The 18,165-nt window shown below is 37.5% G+C and overlaps 1 protein-coding gene across 1 annotated transcript in view; it reads left to right on the top strand.

Moving 5' to 3' along the window:
* The window catches only part of LOC107702558 (talin-1-like), a 104,951-nt gene that overhangs the window by 56,117 nt on the left and 30,669 nt on the right, over nt 1–18,165 (top strand). Inside the window, exons 20-30 of the mRNA XM_016504915.1 lie at nt 2,233–2,399; nt 2,482–2,610; nt 4,195–4,308; nt 8,523–8,636; nt 8,723–8,857; nt 9,995–10,123; nt 11,600–11,702; nt 12,425–12,633; nt 15,546–15,617; nt 15,705–15,757; nt 16,967–17,183. Coding sequence (XP_016360401.1) covers nt 2,233–2,399; nt 2,482–2,610; nt 4,195–4,308; nt 8,523–8,636; nt 8,723–8,857; nt 9,995–10,123; nt 11,600–11,702; nt 12,425–12,633; nt 15,546–15,617; nt 15,705–15,757; nt 16,967–17,183 — 1,442 coding nt within the window. The remainder of the gene's footprint in view (nt 1–2,232; nt 2,400–2,481; nt 2,611–4,194; nt 4,309–8,522; nt 8,637–8,722; nt 8,858–9,994; nt 10,124–11,599; nt 11,703–12,424; nt 12,634–15,545; nt 15,618–15,704; nt 15,758–16,966; nt 17,184–18,165) is intronic.

Below are 18,165 nucleotides of genomic sequence, written 5' to 3'. Positions count from 1 at the left end.
TAAAGTGAAAGTAAACAGTTGAGAGAAAAACAGATGCGTGCAGCTCTTAAAGCGGCAGTACTAAACATGCTGCCGCTTGTCATTAAAGGGATAGTTCACCCTAAAATTTTTATTCTGTCATTATTTAATCAGTCATGTTGTATCAAACATGTATTCATTTTTATTTATTCTTGTGCTGAACACAAAAAAAGATATTTTGAAGAATGTGGGTAACCAGACAGGTGCTGCATTGTCCCCATTGACATTGTAGTTCCAACATTATTCAAAATAACTTATTTTATGTTCCATTGAAGAAAGAAACTACAATTTTCATTTTTGGGTGAACTATTCCTTTAATGTTAATAAAATAAAACACAAAGAGAAAAATAGCTCACTGCTCTTGACTGAAGAACTTTAATACAGTTGCTAAAGTTCAGCAGTAATAAAATAACTTGAAATTTTCAACAACTTTTCACTTCATATTTTTTGCACCAAATAGTATCGATAACAGTATCGATAGGCAGTATCGGTATCGATAAAATGTAAACGATACCCATCCCTTGTTTTGGCAAATGTAAAAGCCCTTTCACACCAAAAGTGAAATGAGTAAAGGGCGCAGAAACAAACCTTTCAGTTGTGCTGCCATTCTGGATTGCATGAAGAATAGGACGCAGGACTAGACTCCCCAGCAATAAAAGCCTCCACAAATGTTATGTTTATCTAAAGTCATTTTTGCTTACTAGTATGGTTGAATTGGATCATCGAAGGTCAGCAGCAAAGACATTGGTTAATAAAAAGGCATTAAAAACATAAATTATTTTTGTGTTATTTAACATTTAATTTTTGCAGGTTTGCATCATTTTTTAAAGTTTGCATTTCTCAGTTTTTATTAATTTTGAGGAATACTGAATCTGTTTTTGTGCAGGTGAGATTAGTGAATACATGTTCACATTTAGTCTGGAACTACAGTAACATGTTCACACAGCGAACACAACGCCTCTGCACTTACTCACAATTTCTCTCAACATGAGGACAGGAGAGCTGCCAATGCATGGGAAAGCAACGTAACTGGAGTTACTTATTTGAAAAAGCAGCTCAGATATTTTTCATGTAAAGTAATGCTTTACTTTACTTAGGGATGCACAATATTATCGGACCGATATCGGAATCAGCCGATAATGGCTTTAAATGTAAATATCGGCCCGATATGAAAAAAATTATGCTGATATGTCTTGCCGATAAGAGGAATGCCTTAACTCACATGTGCTCAGTGTGTGCTAGCGATTAGATCATGTCAGCAGTGTGACTCATTCTTGAAGCAAAGTTTTGCCTGAATGATGATTAAATTCACTGTTTTGGATTGCTGCATTTAAACTGCCGGGTCCTAATGCTCGCTCAGTAAGGAGTTTTAATTCCGTAGGGGGCGCTGTTGGCCTACTTCTAATAAAATGAAAGTAAAATACACAAATTTAGACATTAAACTGTGTTTCTGATTAAATAAAGCAGTAATTGATGTCATAAAATCATGAGTATGTTTTGATTTAAAGGTCAGAAGCTATAGCTTACATGAATAAAAAAAAATCACAAACATGACACTTGTAATTTAAATAATTTTATATATACTCATTTATTCATTAATGTGTAATATGTTTTTAAACAAATTATGAGCTCTAAAAGATTTACAGAATTTTTACAACTCTTTTGCTTCAGACCATCTACAAATGTTAAATCTTAAAATAAAATGTTAAGGTTAATACTGCATCTTTCTGGGTGCTTTTTTTCAAAGCTTCAATGTACTGTCATTATAAAAGATCTTCATTATTGTTTATTTAATTCTAACAAATAAAATCTTGTTAAAAACTAGCCAAAATTAAAAAATAATTTGCTTATAATTTCCACACAGGAGAGACTTGGTGTTGTTTCCAAACAAAAGGAAATATATCGGTATCGGCTATTGGCCAAAATGTGTTAAAAATATCGGCATATCGGATATCGGCAAAAATCCAATATCGTGCATCCCTAACTTTACTGATTACTTGAAAAAAGTAATCTGATTACGTAACTTGCTATACTTGTAATGTGTTACCTCCCTCAACACTGATTGTAAGTCACTTTATATAAAAGTGTCTGCTGAATGTCAAAACAGGAACATTTAATAGTCTGTGTTTAATATAGCTTGGACTGATGTGCAGAGACTTGTTGATATGCATATGAATGGAGCTCACGCACAGGCGCGTTCCTCTCTGTGTTCAGGGGAGATGGTGCGACAGGCTCGGATCCTTGCTCAGGCCACCTCAGATTTAGTCAATGCTATCAAGGCCGACGCGGAGGGCGAGACTGACCTGGAGAACTCCCGCAAACTCCTGTCTGCGGCCAAACTCCTGGCTGACGCCACGGCCAAGATGGTGGAAGCTGCGAAGGTGGGACAGAAGACGCCTCAGTGTGTGCTTTTAGACTGGATAGCTGTGCATGGAGCTGAGTGTTTGTTGTGTGTGCCGGCAGGGTGCAGCTGCTAACCCGGACAGCGAGGAGCAGCAGCAGAAGCTGCGTGAAGCTGCCGAGGGTCTGCGCATGGCCACCAACGCTGCGGCACAAAATGCCATCAAAAAGAGGCTGGTCAACAAACTGGAGGTGAGGACTGACACTCACAAATCCAAACCTTCAAGAACTCGAAGATGTGATGACGTTTTTTTGTGAGGTCACATTCTCTTTTAAAAATAATAGCCTGCACTGAGATTAATTTTAGAAGTGTTGCCAACTATTACATCTCTTTGCTGCCCTATTTGGGTAAAGTTATATGATGTTTTATTGCTCATGGAGTTAAATCTTGCCAAAGGCTACAGTGAAAATGATTTATCGCATTTTTAAAGACTGCAGTGTGTATAGCTCAGTGTTGCAGTTTCACAAGTAACTTGTTGCAACTTGTGAGAAAGAAGAACTATTAGGTTTCACAAACTCCACAGACCTGTTTCTCTGTTTTATACTGTTTCAGCTTGCTTATTATCTGCAGTGAAAAGAACATTGTACGGCTTAATTCTTTGTGATATCTGTCCGTCTGTCTAACTGTCAGCCTCCTGCCAGAGCTCTCCAGCAGCCAGCCAAAATACTCCAGTAACTTGCCAGAAGACCCAAGTTAGCCCTAGCAGCCAGCTAGAACAGCCTAGCTCTAACAGTGCCTAGCAGCTACCAAATAGAAACTTCGTCTATTAACCAAATAAAATATCAGAACTACATAGCAACACCTAGTAAGCAGGCAAAAGACCCTAAAAACCAACTAGTCTGTCTGTCACTTATGCTCACCAAGGATGTTACAGTTTTCTGTTTGAATTTATTTTAAAATGTAATTTATTACTGTTATAAATTCAGTAGCCGTTTCTCCAGTATTCAGTGTCATGTGATCCTTTTAAAAATTAAAAAATATTCAAAGAAAACCATTATTTTAAAAAGTAATAAATTAGTTTCAGTCCCGCTTTATATTAAGTGGCCTTAACTACTATACATGTACGTACATCAAAAATTAAGTACAATGTACTTATTGTGTTCATATTGTATTGCAGTACACTTCTGCTGCTATTGAGGTGGAATAGGGGTAAGGTTAGGGACAGGTTTGGTGGTATGGGTAGGTTTAAGTGTGGTTAAGGTGTAAGGGAAGGGTCAACTGTATAATTATAAATGCAATTATAGAAAGTAATTACAGATGTAATTACATGCAGGTATTTTTAAAAATATAAGTACAATGTAAAAACATGTATGTACACAATAAGTGCATTGTACTAAATGTAAGTACATAGTAGTTAAGGCCACTTAATATAAAGTGGGACCTAAGTTTCAACTTGGAGAGCAAAAGAGACTTGTTTTAAAAACATGAAAAAGTTGTTTGTTCCAAACTTTTTACCAGTAGTGTATGTATACAGAGCCTGTTTACTCATTTTACTAAGAATGGGAGAAAATGCAATGCACAATATGGCAGAATAAGTCCTGCTTTCTAAAAAAAAAAGAGCCAATCACCAATTAGAGGGTAAGAAACCACATTAATGGGTCAGTTGATGTCAGATTTTATTGCTGATTTGAAATAGTTCAAATATGTTTAAATGTGAGTTTAACAAGCAGTTTTTGAGATTTCAGAATTTCCCAATTCAGGTAGATAGAAGTTGGTAGGTTGATAGAAGTATGTGGTTTTATAATAAATATATTTGTGTCATATCTGTTCGTCAGAATGCAGCGAAACAGGCCGCGGCGGCTGCCACTCAGACTATCGCTGCAGCGCAACACGCCGCTTCCTCCAACAAGAACCCTGCGGCCCAGCAACAACTCGTGCAGAGCTGCAAGGTGTGTGTCTCTCAGCAGCCACTTCCTGTTTCTCTCGGGTTAAAACTAGTTCACCCAAGCACTGTGTTTGTGAATGACTGATGTGAGCAGACGTGAAACATAAAGCATAATTCTGTGCTTAACGCTCATTTTTGATAAATCACTACAGTTTTCCTGCTTGCAATTTGTTATGATTGATATACAGTCAAACCAAAATGTATTCAGACACCTTCAATATTTCTCACATTATCACAGTTTATTCGCTATAGTTTAGAAAAGGTAATAAAATATGACAAGAACAGAGTTAAACTGTGTCAGAACAAATTCAGCTTGATAATGTCAGATAACTTTGATAGAACGGTATGTAATGGATTCGGTTGAATAGCTGTCAGCTGTTAATTTAAGTACACAATTAAATAATAACAATTTAGGTCAACCAATTACCAAGCAATGCTTAATTTTGTACAGTCTGTGGTGTAAAAAGGTCGCATTAGCAATTAAAGAAAAAACACTTAAGCAAAACATGCTCAGGTCAAAGTGTCTGAATAATTTTTGGTCCCAAATAATGTTACAGTTCACTTTATTTTGCTAACCTCACTTACATAAATTAATAGGGATGTAACGATATTATCAATATCATGATATTGCGACAGCAAAACTGTCTCTGTTATCGTGGTCACATGACGATATTAAACGCTTGCTCAGGCCACCTCAGATTTAGTCAATGCTATCAAGGCCGACGCGGAGGGCGAGACTGACCTGGAGAACTCCCGCAAACTCCTGTCTGCGGCCAAACTCCTGGCTGACGCCACGGCCAAGATGGTGGAAGCTGCGAAGGTGGGACAGAAGACGCCTCAGTGTGTGCTTTTAGACTGGATAGCTGTGCATGGAGCTGAGTGTTTGTTGTGTGTGCCGGCAGGGTGCAGCTGCTAACCCGGACAGCGAGGAGCAGCAGCAGAAGCTGCGTGAAGCTGCCGAGGGTCTGCGCATGGCCACCAACGCTGCGGCACAAAATGCCATCAAAAAGAGGCTGGTCAACAAACTGGAGGTGAGGACTGACACTCACAAATCCAAACCTTCAAGAACTCGAAGATGTGATGACGTTTTTTTGTGAGGTCACATTCTCTTTTAAAAATAATAGCCTGCACTGAGATTAATTTTAGAAGTGTTGCCAACTATTACATCTCTTTGCTGCCCTATTTGGGTAAAGTTATATGATGTTTTATTGCTCATGGAGTTAAATCTTGCCAAAGGCTACAGTGAAAATGATTTATCGCATTTTTAAAGACTGCAGTGTGTATAGCTCAGTGTTGCAGTTTCACAAGTAACTTGTTGCAACTTGTGAGAAAGAAGAACTATTAGGTTTCACAAACTCCACAGACCTGTTTCTCTGTTTTATACTGTTTCAGCTTGCTTATTATCTGCAGTGAAAAGAACATTGTACGGCTTAATTCTTTGTGATATCTGTCCGTCTGTCTAACTGTCAGCCTCCTGCCAGAGCTCTCCAGCAGCCAGCCAAAATACTCCAGTAACTTGCCAGAAGACCCAAGTTAGCCCTAGCAGCCAGCTAGAACAGCCTAGCTCTAACAGTGCCTAGCAGCTACCAAATAGAAACTTCGTCTATTAACCAAATAAAATATCAGAACTACATAGCAACACCTAGTAAGCAGGCAAAAGACCCTAAAAACCAACTAGTCTGTCTGTCACTTATGCTCACCAAGGATGTTACAGTTTTCTGTTTGAATTTATTTTAAAATGTAATTTATTACTGTTATAAATTCAGTAGCCGTTTCTCCAGTATTCAGTGTCATGTGATCCTTTTAAAAATTAAAAAATATTCAAAGAAAACCATTATTTTAAAAAGTAATAAATTAGTTTCAGTCCCGCTTTATATTAAGTGGCCTTAACTACTATACATGTACGTACATCAAAAATTAAGTACAATGTACTTATTGTGTTCATATTGTATTGCAGTACACTTCTGCTGCTATTGAGGTGGAATAGGGGTAAGGTTAGGGACAGGTTTGGTGGTATGGGTAGGTTTAAGTGTGGTTAAGGTGTAAGGGAAGGGTCAACTGTATAATTATAAATGCAATTATAGAAAGTAATTACAGATGTAATTACATGCAGGTATTTTTAAAAATATAAGTACAATGTAAAAACATGTATGTACACAATAAGTGCATTGTACTAAATGTAAGTACATAGTAGTTAAGGCCACTTAATATAAAGTGGGACCTAAGTTTCAACTTGGAGAGCAAAAGAGACTTGTTTTAAAAACATGAAAAAGTTGTTTGTTCCAAACTTTTTACCAGTAGTGTATGTATACAGAGCCTGTTTACTCATTTTACTAAGAATGGGAGAAAATGCAATGCACAATATGGCAGAATAAGTCCTGCTTTCTAAAAAAAAAAGAGCCAATCACCAATTAGAGGGTAAGAAACCACATTAATGGGTCAGTTGATGTCAGATTTTATTGCTGATTTGAAATAGTTCAAATATGTTTAAATGTGAGTTTAACAAGCAGTTTTTGAGATTTCAGAATTTCCCAATTCAGGTAGATAGAAGTTGGTAGGTTGATAGAAGTATGTGGTTTTATAATAAATATATTTGTGTCATATCTGTTCGTCAGAATGCAGCGAAACAGGCCGCGGCGGCTGCCACTCAGACTATCGCTGCAGCGCAACACGCCGCTTCCTCCAACAAGAACCCTGCGGCCCAGCAACAACTCGTGCAGAGCTGCAAGGTGTGTGTCTCTCAGCAGCCACTTCCTGTTTCTCTCGGGTTAAAACTAGTTCACCCAAGCACTGTGTTTGTGAATGACTGATGTGAGCAGACGTGAAACATAAAGCATAATTCTGTGCTTAACGCTCATTTTTGATAAATCACTACAGTTTTCCTGCTTGCAATTTGTTATGATTGATATACAGTCAAACCAAAATGTATTCAGACACCTTCAATATTTCTCACATTATCACAGTTTATTCGCTATAGTTTAGAAAAGGTAATAAAATATGACAAGAACAGAGTTAAACTGTGTCAGAACAAATTCAGCTTGATAATGTCAGATAACTTTGATAGAACGGTATGTAATGGATTCGGTTGAATAGCTGTCAGCTGTTAATTTAAGTACACAATTAAATAATAACAATTTAGGTCAACCAATTACCAAGCAATGCTTAATTTTGTACAGTCTGTGGTGTAAAAAGGTCGCATTAGCAATTAAAGAAAAAACACTTAAGCAAAACATGCTCAGGTCAAAGTGTCTGAATAATTTTTGGTCCCAAATAATGTTACAGTTCACTTTATTTTGCTAACCTCACTTACATAAATTAATAGGGATGTAACGATATTATCAATATCATGATATTGCGACAGCAAAACTGTCTCTGTTATCGTGGTCACATGACGATATTAAACGATAGGTCTTCCGGGCAAAAAGTATATTCTAATTTGTTTGGCTTCCTAAAACACCAGTGTGAATGTAATTTAGATTGAGACAGTATATCACAAATAAAATGAGGGTTGAGTCCTCTTTAAAGGGGTCATATGATGCTGCTAAAAATAACATTATTTTGTGTATTTGGTGTAATGAAATGTGTTTAAGATTAAAAGTTACGCCTTCTTTCTTTGCGTGAACATTTCGGCGGCGTTATGCAAATCTTCCCACATAGTGAGGTAGACATGTGGGGGCGTGTTAGAACGAGCCGTTTTAGGTAGGCGTGGCTGACTCTTAACTTTTATAAAGAATATCTCTTTGGATTTGAGACTTTAGTCTTTGCAACTTTACAGATCTTTATGCACCAAGAGCTTGTAACACTCCAAAGAGAAAGGAACAATTGAAATCGCATCATATGACCCCTTTAAGTCAATTCACTGACTTTTTTTCTGACTTAAGTTTTCTTAGTTAAGAACATGGGTTAGATCTCTCAAAGTGCATTAGATAGAATAATTTAACTTTAAAATGAACAAAATTTTGTATTTTTTTCCAATTCTTCATTTGTATTTGTATTTTTTAAATATTGCAATACATATTGTATTGTGGACTTCATATCGTGATATTATCGTATCGTGAGATTTTTATATCGCTACATAGTGTCTGCACGCACTAGTAAAAAATATAAAAAATTGTGTCTGAATAATTTTTGGTTTGACTGTATAGTAAACAAGGCCTAGATAATCACATAAACCCTTGGCTAACGACTTAAAGGAATAACCCTTTGATGTGTTTGCAGGGGGTGGCGGATCAGATCCCTCAGCTGGTTCAGGGTGTGAGAGGGAGTCAAGCTCAGCCCGACAGCCCCAGCGCCCAGCTCGCCCTGATCGGAGCCAGTCAGAACTTCCTGCAGGTCCTTTCACTCTTCTGACCTTCACTTCCTGTTATAACGTGCAAGTCTGCATCATTTGAGCTCATGGTGTCTGTTCTCTTCATCAGCCCGGAGCGAAAATGGTGACCGCGGCCAAAGCTACGGTTCCCACCATCAGTGACCAGGCGTCTGCCATGCAGCTCAGTCAGTGCTCCAAAACCCTGGCCAGCGCTCTCGCTGAGCTGCGCACGGCCGCACAGAAGGTACCGTAGCAGAGTTCTGCATTCAGTTTGATAGATCATTTAGTTTGGCGAGAAGTTTTAGCTTTTGTTTTCATGTCATGAAATTTTGGTTTTCCACCAAAATAAAAGCTTTATGGTTGAATGTTTAAAAATAAAGAAATTGCGACAGTTGTTTATTGTAATTTTACTGTTGTTCTGTAAAATTATTATTATTATTAATATAAAACTTGTTTTTATAATTTACAGTACAATAGTATTATTGCAAAAATAATATATTCATTTCTTTATTTGTTTAATTGTTATAATTTAAGTAATGCAATCTAAAAAATAATATTTTATTATTGTTGTTGTTGCTATTATTATTATTATTAATATAAAACACTTGTTTTTATAATTTACAGTACAAGAGTATTATTGCAAAAATAATGTATTCATTTCTTTATTTGTTTAATTGTTATAATTTAAGTAATACAATCTAAAAAAAAAAAAAAGATTGTTGTTGTTGTTGTTGCTATTATTATTATTAGTATTATTAATAATATAAAACACTTGTTTTTATAATTTACAGTACAATAGTATTATTGCAAAAATAATATATTCATTTCTTTATTTGTTTAATTGTTATAATTTAAGTAATACAATCTCGAAATAATATTTATTTTATTTTTTTATTTTTTTATTTTTTCTGGGTACAGATTTTCAACCAGTGCCCTGATAATGACACACTTACCAGTTGACATTTAGAACCAAAATGTATTTGCAACTCATTTTACTTCTGTGACGCATCAGAATATTCAACTATAAAAATATAAGAAACCTTTTTTGAATGGTCTATATTTGAAAGGTGGTTGGAGGGGAGATGTTGTAAAGTATAAGAGCTTGCTGTCATCCACCAACTAGGAAAGTCATTTCAGAGGTGGAGCAAGTTATTGCATTTCGATGAAAGATAATGAAGCTGGTTATATCCGCAGATGAATCATCCACAGGATGATTGAGGAATTTTTATTTAGAAAGTCAGTAGTGTCTGTTTCTGTAACAGTTCTGCTAGAACTGTGATATACACATGCATACAAAGTAAGTGAACATGACGGAGGCCTGGTGAACACATGTAGCTCTTTTGCAGTGAATTTCATTCGGTTGTCTCTCTGTCTGACTCAGGCTCAGGAGGCGTGTGGGCCTCTGGAGATTGATAACGCTCTCACAATGGTACGGGGGCTGGAGAGGGACATGCAGGAGACCAAAGCTTCAGCTGCTGAAGGCAAACTCAAACCCCTGCCTGGAGAAACGGTGAGTGTGTGAATGTGCTCTACATGCGTTTGTTTGTACACTACCAGTCCAACACTGAACATCCCTGCTGCCAATAAGTGTCCAGCATGCATGCAGACTCATTCAGTACTGTTCAAAAAGTGTCCCAGGACACCTGAGAAAGTTAGTTGAGAAAATACCCAGAGTGAGCAGAGCTGGGAACTAGTGTATTCATCACTATGTAATTTCAAAACTTTCCTTTTGTGTTGCTCTATTGTTTTTGCATTGACTTTATCATTGTTCTAAAAGTGGAACAATATAATATAATATTGTGTTCAAACGTTTGACTGCTAGTGTATGTTTGTGCAAGCATGATTTCATTTGTGTCAGTTTTCACACCTATACCCACAAGTCAGGCGCTTCATGTCACAAAAACAACTGCTGGACAGAAGCCACTACACTGGGATTTTTTTGTCTTTTCAAGCTCATTTTATCTTAGAAAAATTCTGTTGCTTGTATATGCTATGTTGCTGATGACAGAACTATTTTGTATTTTTCCTTTTCAAGGCATCAGTAACAAGTTTAGAGCAGCAGCATAGATCTGTGTTGTTCTTTTGATCTTTTTGGGAAGTAGATTTCAACCAGTGGGCCTTAAGATAATTTTAAATCATTTAAAATAAGACAAAGCATTAATAAAAATAATCTTCTAGAATAATCATAATAATAATAATAACATCACTACCTATTTCTTGATCTGAAATAGTCCTGTAAAATAATAAATAATCATCTTAAAACTCATTTTCGTAATGAACATACATTTTTGTGGTTATGTAAAACTCTAAAATGTTCTATCAGATAGAAATTGTGAAAGAAATCATTATCCTTAATCCAGTAAATCATGAACAACTGGAGGAGTCATGCAAATTAATGGTTAACAAGAGTGGGAATCCAGAAGAACATTCAGCTCTTAAAAATACTGCAATTTAATTCAAAAGATTATTGGGATTGAAATAGGTTCAGTATTATAGAATATTGTAGAAATGATATTGTGGTAGACAAAATGCCTTGCAGTCAAAAGGGTTGAGAACCACTGATGAAAAACTGAAATCTGTCGTCCTCATTTTGTTTACTATAGTTTTACACCCAATGAAATGTTACTGAATGCTGTTTTATTTTTATGAAGTCTAAAAATGTGCTTTGTGAATGAAAATCACAGTGTACCTTCAGTTTGTATCATTCATATCTATAGTTTGAGCATGCTTTCTGAAATATAACAATATGATTCCTTTAACACAGTTTTAGTTGATTATTTTTGCATATTAAGTTTCTACTTAAGTATTTTTATTCTTAAACCATTAAACGTACTTTAAACTTATTTTGTAAGGGTTAAACCACTAGTGTAACCTTAAGTTCAATGAATTCAGTTTGTCAGATGGGTCTAGATAAGCAGCTCAGGTTTTGGTCCAGAGATTGAGTGTGTGTGTGTGTGTGTGTGTGTGTGTGTGTGTGTGTGAGTAGCTGGAGAAGTGTTCTCAGGATCTGGGCTCCAGCACTAAAGCTGTGAGCTCTGCTATTGCTCAGCTCCTCAGTGAAGCCACCCAAGGCAATGAGAACTACACAGGTAACCCCATCAACCTCACACACCGCTAGCTATTTGTCCAATGTTATGCAGCGCCCCCTGTCTGTGGAATATATTATTCATCTGTCGCTGATGTAGCAAACACAGAAACACAGACACAGGTGTGGCATAGTGGTTAAAGCTCCTTCTCGTAACTCAACCCATATGTTGCAGGTTTGAAACCCATAAGGGTTAGTCATGTGTTCATTGTGGGCACCCTGAATCTCTCCTAATGTCTGTTTCTGGATGGTTTATGTGTGTTTTGCAGGTATGGCTGCTCGTGACGTGGCTCAGGCTCTGCGTTCACTGGCTTCGGCTGCGAGATGTGGATAATGCCATCAGAACTGTAGGAGAAGCCAGCAAGAAACTCCTGTCTGATAAAGTGAGCCCCCTGGCCATAAAGACATTTCACAAAGTATTTTCCAGAATGCAATTTGCAATATTGTTGTCACCTGGATGGTCCTGTGACTTTTGTCTAAAGTGCCTTATGTAACACAATTCGTTGCACAAAAACTGTCCAGCTCTAAAGGCCTGTTCACATCAAGACGAATATTTGTTGCCAAAATGTGGTGCGACAAACATCTTAATTTAAATGGAAAATATGTGTCTGTTCAGTGTTTCCCATACATTGATTAATTTGTGGCGGCCGTTAGTCATGTGTTCATTGTGGGCACCCTGAATCTCTCCTAATGTCTGTTTCTGGATGGTTTATGTGTGTTTTGCAGGTATGGCTGCTCGTGACGTGGCTCAGGCTCTGCGTTCACTGGCTTCGGCTGCTCGTGGAGTGGCTGCCAACACCGAGGACCCTCATGCCCGTAACGCCATGCTGGACTGCACCGCGGATGTCATGGACAAATCCGCCAGCCTGATCGAGGAGACCAAGAGAGCCATTGCCAAACCGGGAGACCCTGACAGCCAGCAGAGACTGGCCCAGGTTAAACCCGACCTCAGCTTGAATACTTATGAGAATAGCTCAATAGAATGGGTTTAAATTCAGTAACGAAACCTCCCTTTTAATTGCTGATGGGAGATTTGATCTGCTGTAGGGTTGAAGTGCCCATTATTTTGAGAAGAAAATTGCCTGTTGTGTGTCTATGATTAGCATAGCTGGAGAAGCCTCTTAAATGTTCTGCTGATGACTGGAGTGTGTGTGTGTGTGTGTGTGTGTGTGTGTGTGCATGTTTATGTGGTTTATGAGGACACAAATTTGTATAACATGGGTATGACATAGGTATTACAACGAGAAGGTGATTTATGAGGACATTTTCAGTGTCCCTGTAATTCACACATGCACCTGAATAATTATGTATGTAAATATGTATGTTACAATTATGAAAACGTTTTTATAATAAATTGCTGGCAGTACAATACTGGACAATAATGTAATCTGCAGAATTTACACTTTTATGAGACTACAGTGTTTACCATACATTGAGTGCGGGTGTTTTTATATCACTGCATTTCTGAAGGAAACCGACTGTCTTAAGAAAATTTTGGATGTAATTTTCATTTCATCTTGCGTGTAATGTCTGACAAAGCAGCGTTTGTGAGCGGAGCGCTGCTTTGATTACAGCGTTACTAGGAAACCTCTATTTCTCTCACTCTAAGCGCCACCTGCTGGCAGAGAATGAATTTGCATATATATGCTGCCACAAATAGAGTGTAAGTCTGTGGGAAACTGCTGTTCAGACCAAAAAAACATTTGCATGCTGTCAGTGCGACATAATTATTTATGGAGAGGCGTACTAATCTCTTTTTACATTTATCTGTGAAGAAAATTAGCCAACCAGTGAGACTCACGCATATAGGGACACGCCAGTAGTCGCTTGGTGGTGCTCACTGTTTTGCTAAAGAAAAGTAAAAAGCAGAAGAAGAATCTGGAACCATGTTTGATAAACACAATAGCAAATGCAAAAATCTAAACAGCTGTTTAAAAAATAGGCTAATACTATTCGACTTTCTTTGTTGGTGTCAGAAATGTAAAGTTGCACAGCCTTGTCTACCACTGCATTTCTGTTGTTCCATAAGCACCGCCTACTGTCAGAGAATGGATTTGCATTTTTATTCCAAATATTGCTGTTGGTGTGAACAGTAGGGTTGTGACGGTGAGGAAATTTTCCCACCGGTTAATCGACGTGTGACAACACCAGTATCACCGTGGGTGCGGGGGCGTTCCCTCTTTTCCTCACTTTCCTTCGCTTTTAAATAGCTTGTAAAGGCGGTGTGCCCATTTTTCTTTCACTTTAAAATAGCAGCAATTCGGAGTAAAGCAATTGTTTGTTTTTAATTCGTTTGATTTTTCCCTCTTTGCCTCGCTTTCCTTCACTTTTAAATAGCTTAAAAGCGCCGTGCGCATTTTTCTTTCACTTTAAAATAGCAGCAATTCGGAGTAAAGCAATTGTTTGTTTTTAATTCGTTTGATTTTTCCCTCTTTGCCTCGCTTTCCTTCACTTTTAAATAGCTTAAAAGCGCCGTGCGCATTTTACTTTCACTTATGTGACGCGGTGGGCAAGTGACGTAACCGGTGTTGCGGCTTAACACCGGTATCACCGTCAGCACCGTCTATCGCGGCAAGCCTATTGAACAGGCCTTAACATTTCTAACTAGACAGTTTCAATATGATAGTCTAACCCTAGCTGAAGCTAGAAAGATCTGTCAAGCTGAATTTAAATTACATGTTGTAAAATATGGCAAAGGAAAACGCAGAAATTGCATTTGGTGGAGGTTTTTTTTTTGCCACTTTCCAGTTAAATTACATACCGTGTTTTGACAAACACCAAAGTCACATGGAAATTGAATCTCTGTTCAGACTGCCAAAGAAGAATTGGCAGAAAAATCATGTTTAAAATCTGAAAATATGTGGCCCAAAATTAAAAGTCAAGTCACCTTTATTTATGTAGCGCGTTTAACAATACAGATTGTGTCAAAGCAACTGTACAGCATTAATTAGGAGAATATTGTGTCAATAATGCAAGAGGACAATAGTAAACACTCAATTTTCAGTTAAAGGCAGTTCATCATTGAATTCAGTGATGTCATCGTCCAGCTCAGTTCAGTTTAAATAGTATCTGTGCAATCAAGTCGACGATATCACTGGAAATGAAGTGTCCCCAACTAAGCAAGCCAGAGGCGACAGCGGCAAGGAACCAAAACTCCATCGGTGTCTACGATATCGCTGGAAATGAAGTGTCCCCAACTAAGCAAGCCAGAGGCGACAGCGGCAAAGAACCAAAACTCCATCGGTGACATAATGGAGAAAAAACCTTGGGAGAAACCAGGCTCAGTCGGGGACCAGTTCTCCTCTGACCAGACGAAACCAGCAGTTCAACAGACAAAAGTCATAGTCAAATCCAGTGACTGTCAACTAAGAGAAACTAAAAACTCACAAACAGTTCAAATGTGTTTTAATTAGGATTGTCGATTTAATGTTTTAATTTAGTGTGATTAATTGCAAAAAATTACTTTTGGTTCAAAATCTTAAATCACTTGACGTGCCGCTCATGGCATGAGATGTTACGCAACTTGATTGTTGTGATGCATCTTTCAATTGTTCCATCCATCTATCAATCTATCTGGCTTTAAAATTATTCCATCCATCATTAACCAAACGTCCATCCTTCCATCCAGCCATCAATCTATCCATTCGACTGCACGGCCTTAAAACTTTCAAAACTTAAAAATACTTCAAACTTTCTAGCCAGGGTTTCTCAGGCCAACAACCAAGTCTGTCTAGAAATGTTTAGTTTTTTTGTCTAGTTTTACTTGTAATGTTTACTTTGTGTTTCCTGTTTCTGTTAAATACTACACTGAGCCGTATCATAGTTACTGTTCCTATCTGATATTCAGTTCCCAGTGAGCGGGAAGAGTTTCCAGGAGGCTCAGGTGAATCTGAACGAGGCGGCGGCCGGACTGAACCTAGTATTTCCGGATTATATTCATACTACATACTTTCTAGAACTTACTTTTTTAACAATCGCTACGTAATTACTTATTCAAAAGCAGTAGCTACTCGGAGAGTATGTGGTTTCAGACACCGCCACATCGTCATTTTATGAGGGGTGACAAACAGATACGATAGTTCCACCTGTTATATTGTCAATTTAATTAAATTTAATATCAACCAGGTTGTTGGTGCTGGTTTATATACAATATTATCATATGTGCAGTATTTACATAACAAGAGAATTTCATTTTTTAAATATTGTGGTTATTATTGCGACACTCCTAGCTTGTAGCAAAGTATTTTGGGATTGGGAAATGTGATGCTGTTTTATAGTCAGAGTGAACCGGAAGTTTCAGCCGACTTTATTTCAGTATGGTGACGTATTTCCACCTGAAACAGAATATTGAGTAGAGGGCGGGCTTTTATTCTTGCGCTCCTCCTCTCATCCCTCACTCGCCGCAAACTAATGGTTGGAGGGGCGTGGTTAAGCAAATTCTGCCCAAGCCGTCAAACTGACGTCATCAGAGCAGGAGTGCCATTCCGGAGCGGGAGCAAATGATCAGATTTTGATTAAGGATTAGCAAGACAAACTATTTTTTTCAGAGGATTAACTTGCACTGATTAATTGTTCACCTTAAGACTAACAATGTTCACTAACAAAATAAATATTGTACATTTTGATTTCATGCGAACTTCAAAGTGCAGTCAAAGTCAGACATTAGCAAAACTGCAGCAAAATTTCGCAAACAAAGCAAAATCTCCATCATCTGTAGCATAGAGATGTATAAAGCACAGCTCACACAGAAGGCACTTTCAAACCAAGCGGTTTTTTTGGTAACATACAGGAAACCCATGTGACCTATTTGAGTCGCACACAAAATTTCCCAAAGCAATGGTAAATGTGAGCACATCTTTAGAATTTGGCCAAAAGCAGGCCGTTATAGTTATCCAACTACTATTTGAAAGCATCTAAAATGCAGCTCTCTGTGATTTGGAACAGAGCCCTGCACTCTTTCTTTGGAGGATCGAGTCCGATGTTGTGCTGTGTGATGGCATGCTAGCCAAACAGTGCCTGTGATCGTAAGAAAGAAACACGCACACAGCTCCTCTGTTGACATACATTACATGAGTGGCATGCTCGCTTTTCTACACATTTGGGTTGGAATGAGCACAGTTATGTAATAGGCATCTATAAAGCAAACCTGTTTGTATCGCTGCTGCTCTCTGATGTGTGTGTGAGTGAAAGAGGTAGATGGGATGAAACAACAGCAGCTAATGGCTTTACAGCGCTTGCAATCCAAAAACTCCCATCACTCCCTCACAGAGCATCAGAGAGAGAGAGAGAGAGAGTGTGTGGTAACATACGTGGGTGGATTGTTCCTCACAGATCTCTTGCACTATTCCTTCCCTTCCTAGCAAACTCTAATGTCTCTCTCTCTCTCGATAGCGCGGTGACAGACAGCATTAATCAGCTGATCAGCATGTGTACCCAGCAGGCTCCGGGACAGAAGGAGTGTGACAACGCTCTCCGTGAGCTTGAGGTGCTTCTGCTCTCTCTTTTACTTCTCATCTTTTCTGTGTTCATCAGTTTGTGTGAGTGAAAGCGATTGAATTCTCTCATATTCAGATCTGCTCTCAATCTGTTTTATGAGGAGAGATGACACACCTTTTGTGCCACGAGTTGTCCCTTTTATTACATTATTTATTAGAATAATGTAATAAAATGCTTCAAAAATATGTAGTTTTTGTTTATACATGTTCTTCCGTACGCAAATATGCTGCATGAATTGAAATCCTGTTTGATATTGAGCTGCAGTTATTTGTTGTGCTGTTTTTGGATGATATTGAAAATGTCAGCAAAGCAACAGAAAACATTTTAAAGGCAGCATTGTTTTGATTTTTCTTCTCAGCTACAGAATCCATTCGTACTTGGTTTTTTAGACAAGTTAGACTACCGTTCAAAAGTTTGGAGTCAGTAAGACGAAGTCTCTTCTGCTCACAACAGCTGCATTTATTTGATCAAAAGTACAGTAAAACAGTAATATTGTAAAATATTATTGCAATTTAAAATAACTGTTTTCTATGTGAATATATGTTAAAATGTAATTTATTTCTGTGATGCGCAGCTGTATTTTCAGCATCATTACTCCAGTCTTCAGTGTCACATAATCTACAGAAATCATTCTAATATGCTGATTTGCTGCTCCAGAAACATTTCTGATTATCAATGCTGAAAACAGTTGTGATGCTTCATATCTTTGTGGAAATTTATACTTTTTTCATTATTCTTTTATGGTTCAAATCAATAGCATTTATTTAAAAATGAAATCTTTTGTAACATAAATGTTTTTTATTGTTACTTTTGATCAGTTTAATGCATTCTTGCTAAATAAGGGATTGTTATTTTTTAATCTTACTGACTTCAAACTTTTGAAAGGTTTTGTTTGTTTTGTAATTAACTTGATACATTTTAAGAAACGTAATCTGAACGTTAAAGATCTTTGTTCTAGTGTGGACACACAG

Source organism: Sinocyclocheilus anshuiensis, unplaced genomic scaffold (assembly GCF_001515605.1).
Source record: "Sinocyclocheilus anshuiensis isolate Anshui unplaced genomic scaffold, SAMN03320099.WGS_v1.1 scaffold210, whole genome shotgun sequence".
Taxonomy (NCBI): Eukaryota; Metazoa; Chordata; class Actinopteri; order Cypriniformes; family Cyprinidae; genus Sinocyclocheilus; species Sinocyclocheilus anshuiensis.
Note: the sequence above shows the minus strand (reverse complement) of the source record. Positions and strands in the feature narration are given on the sequence as shown.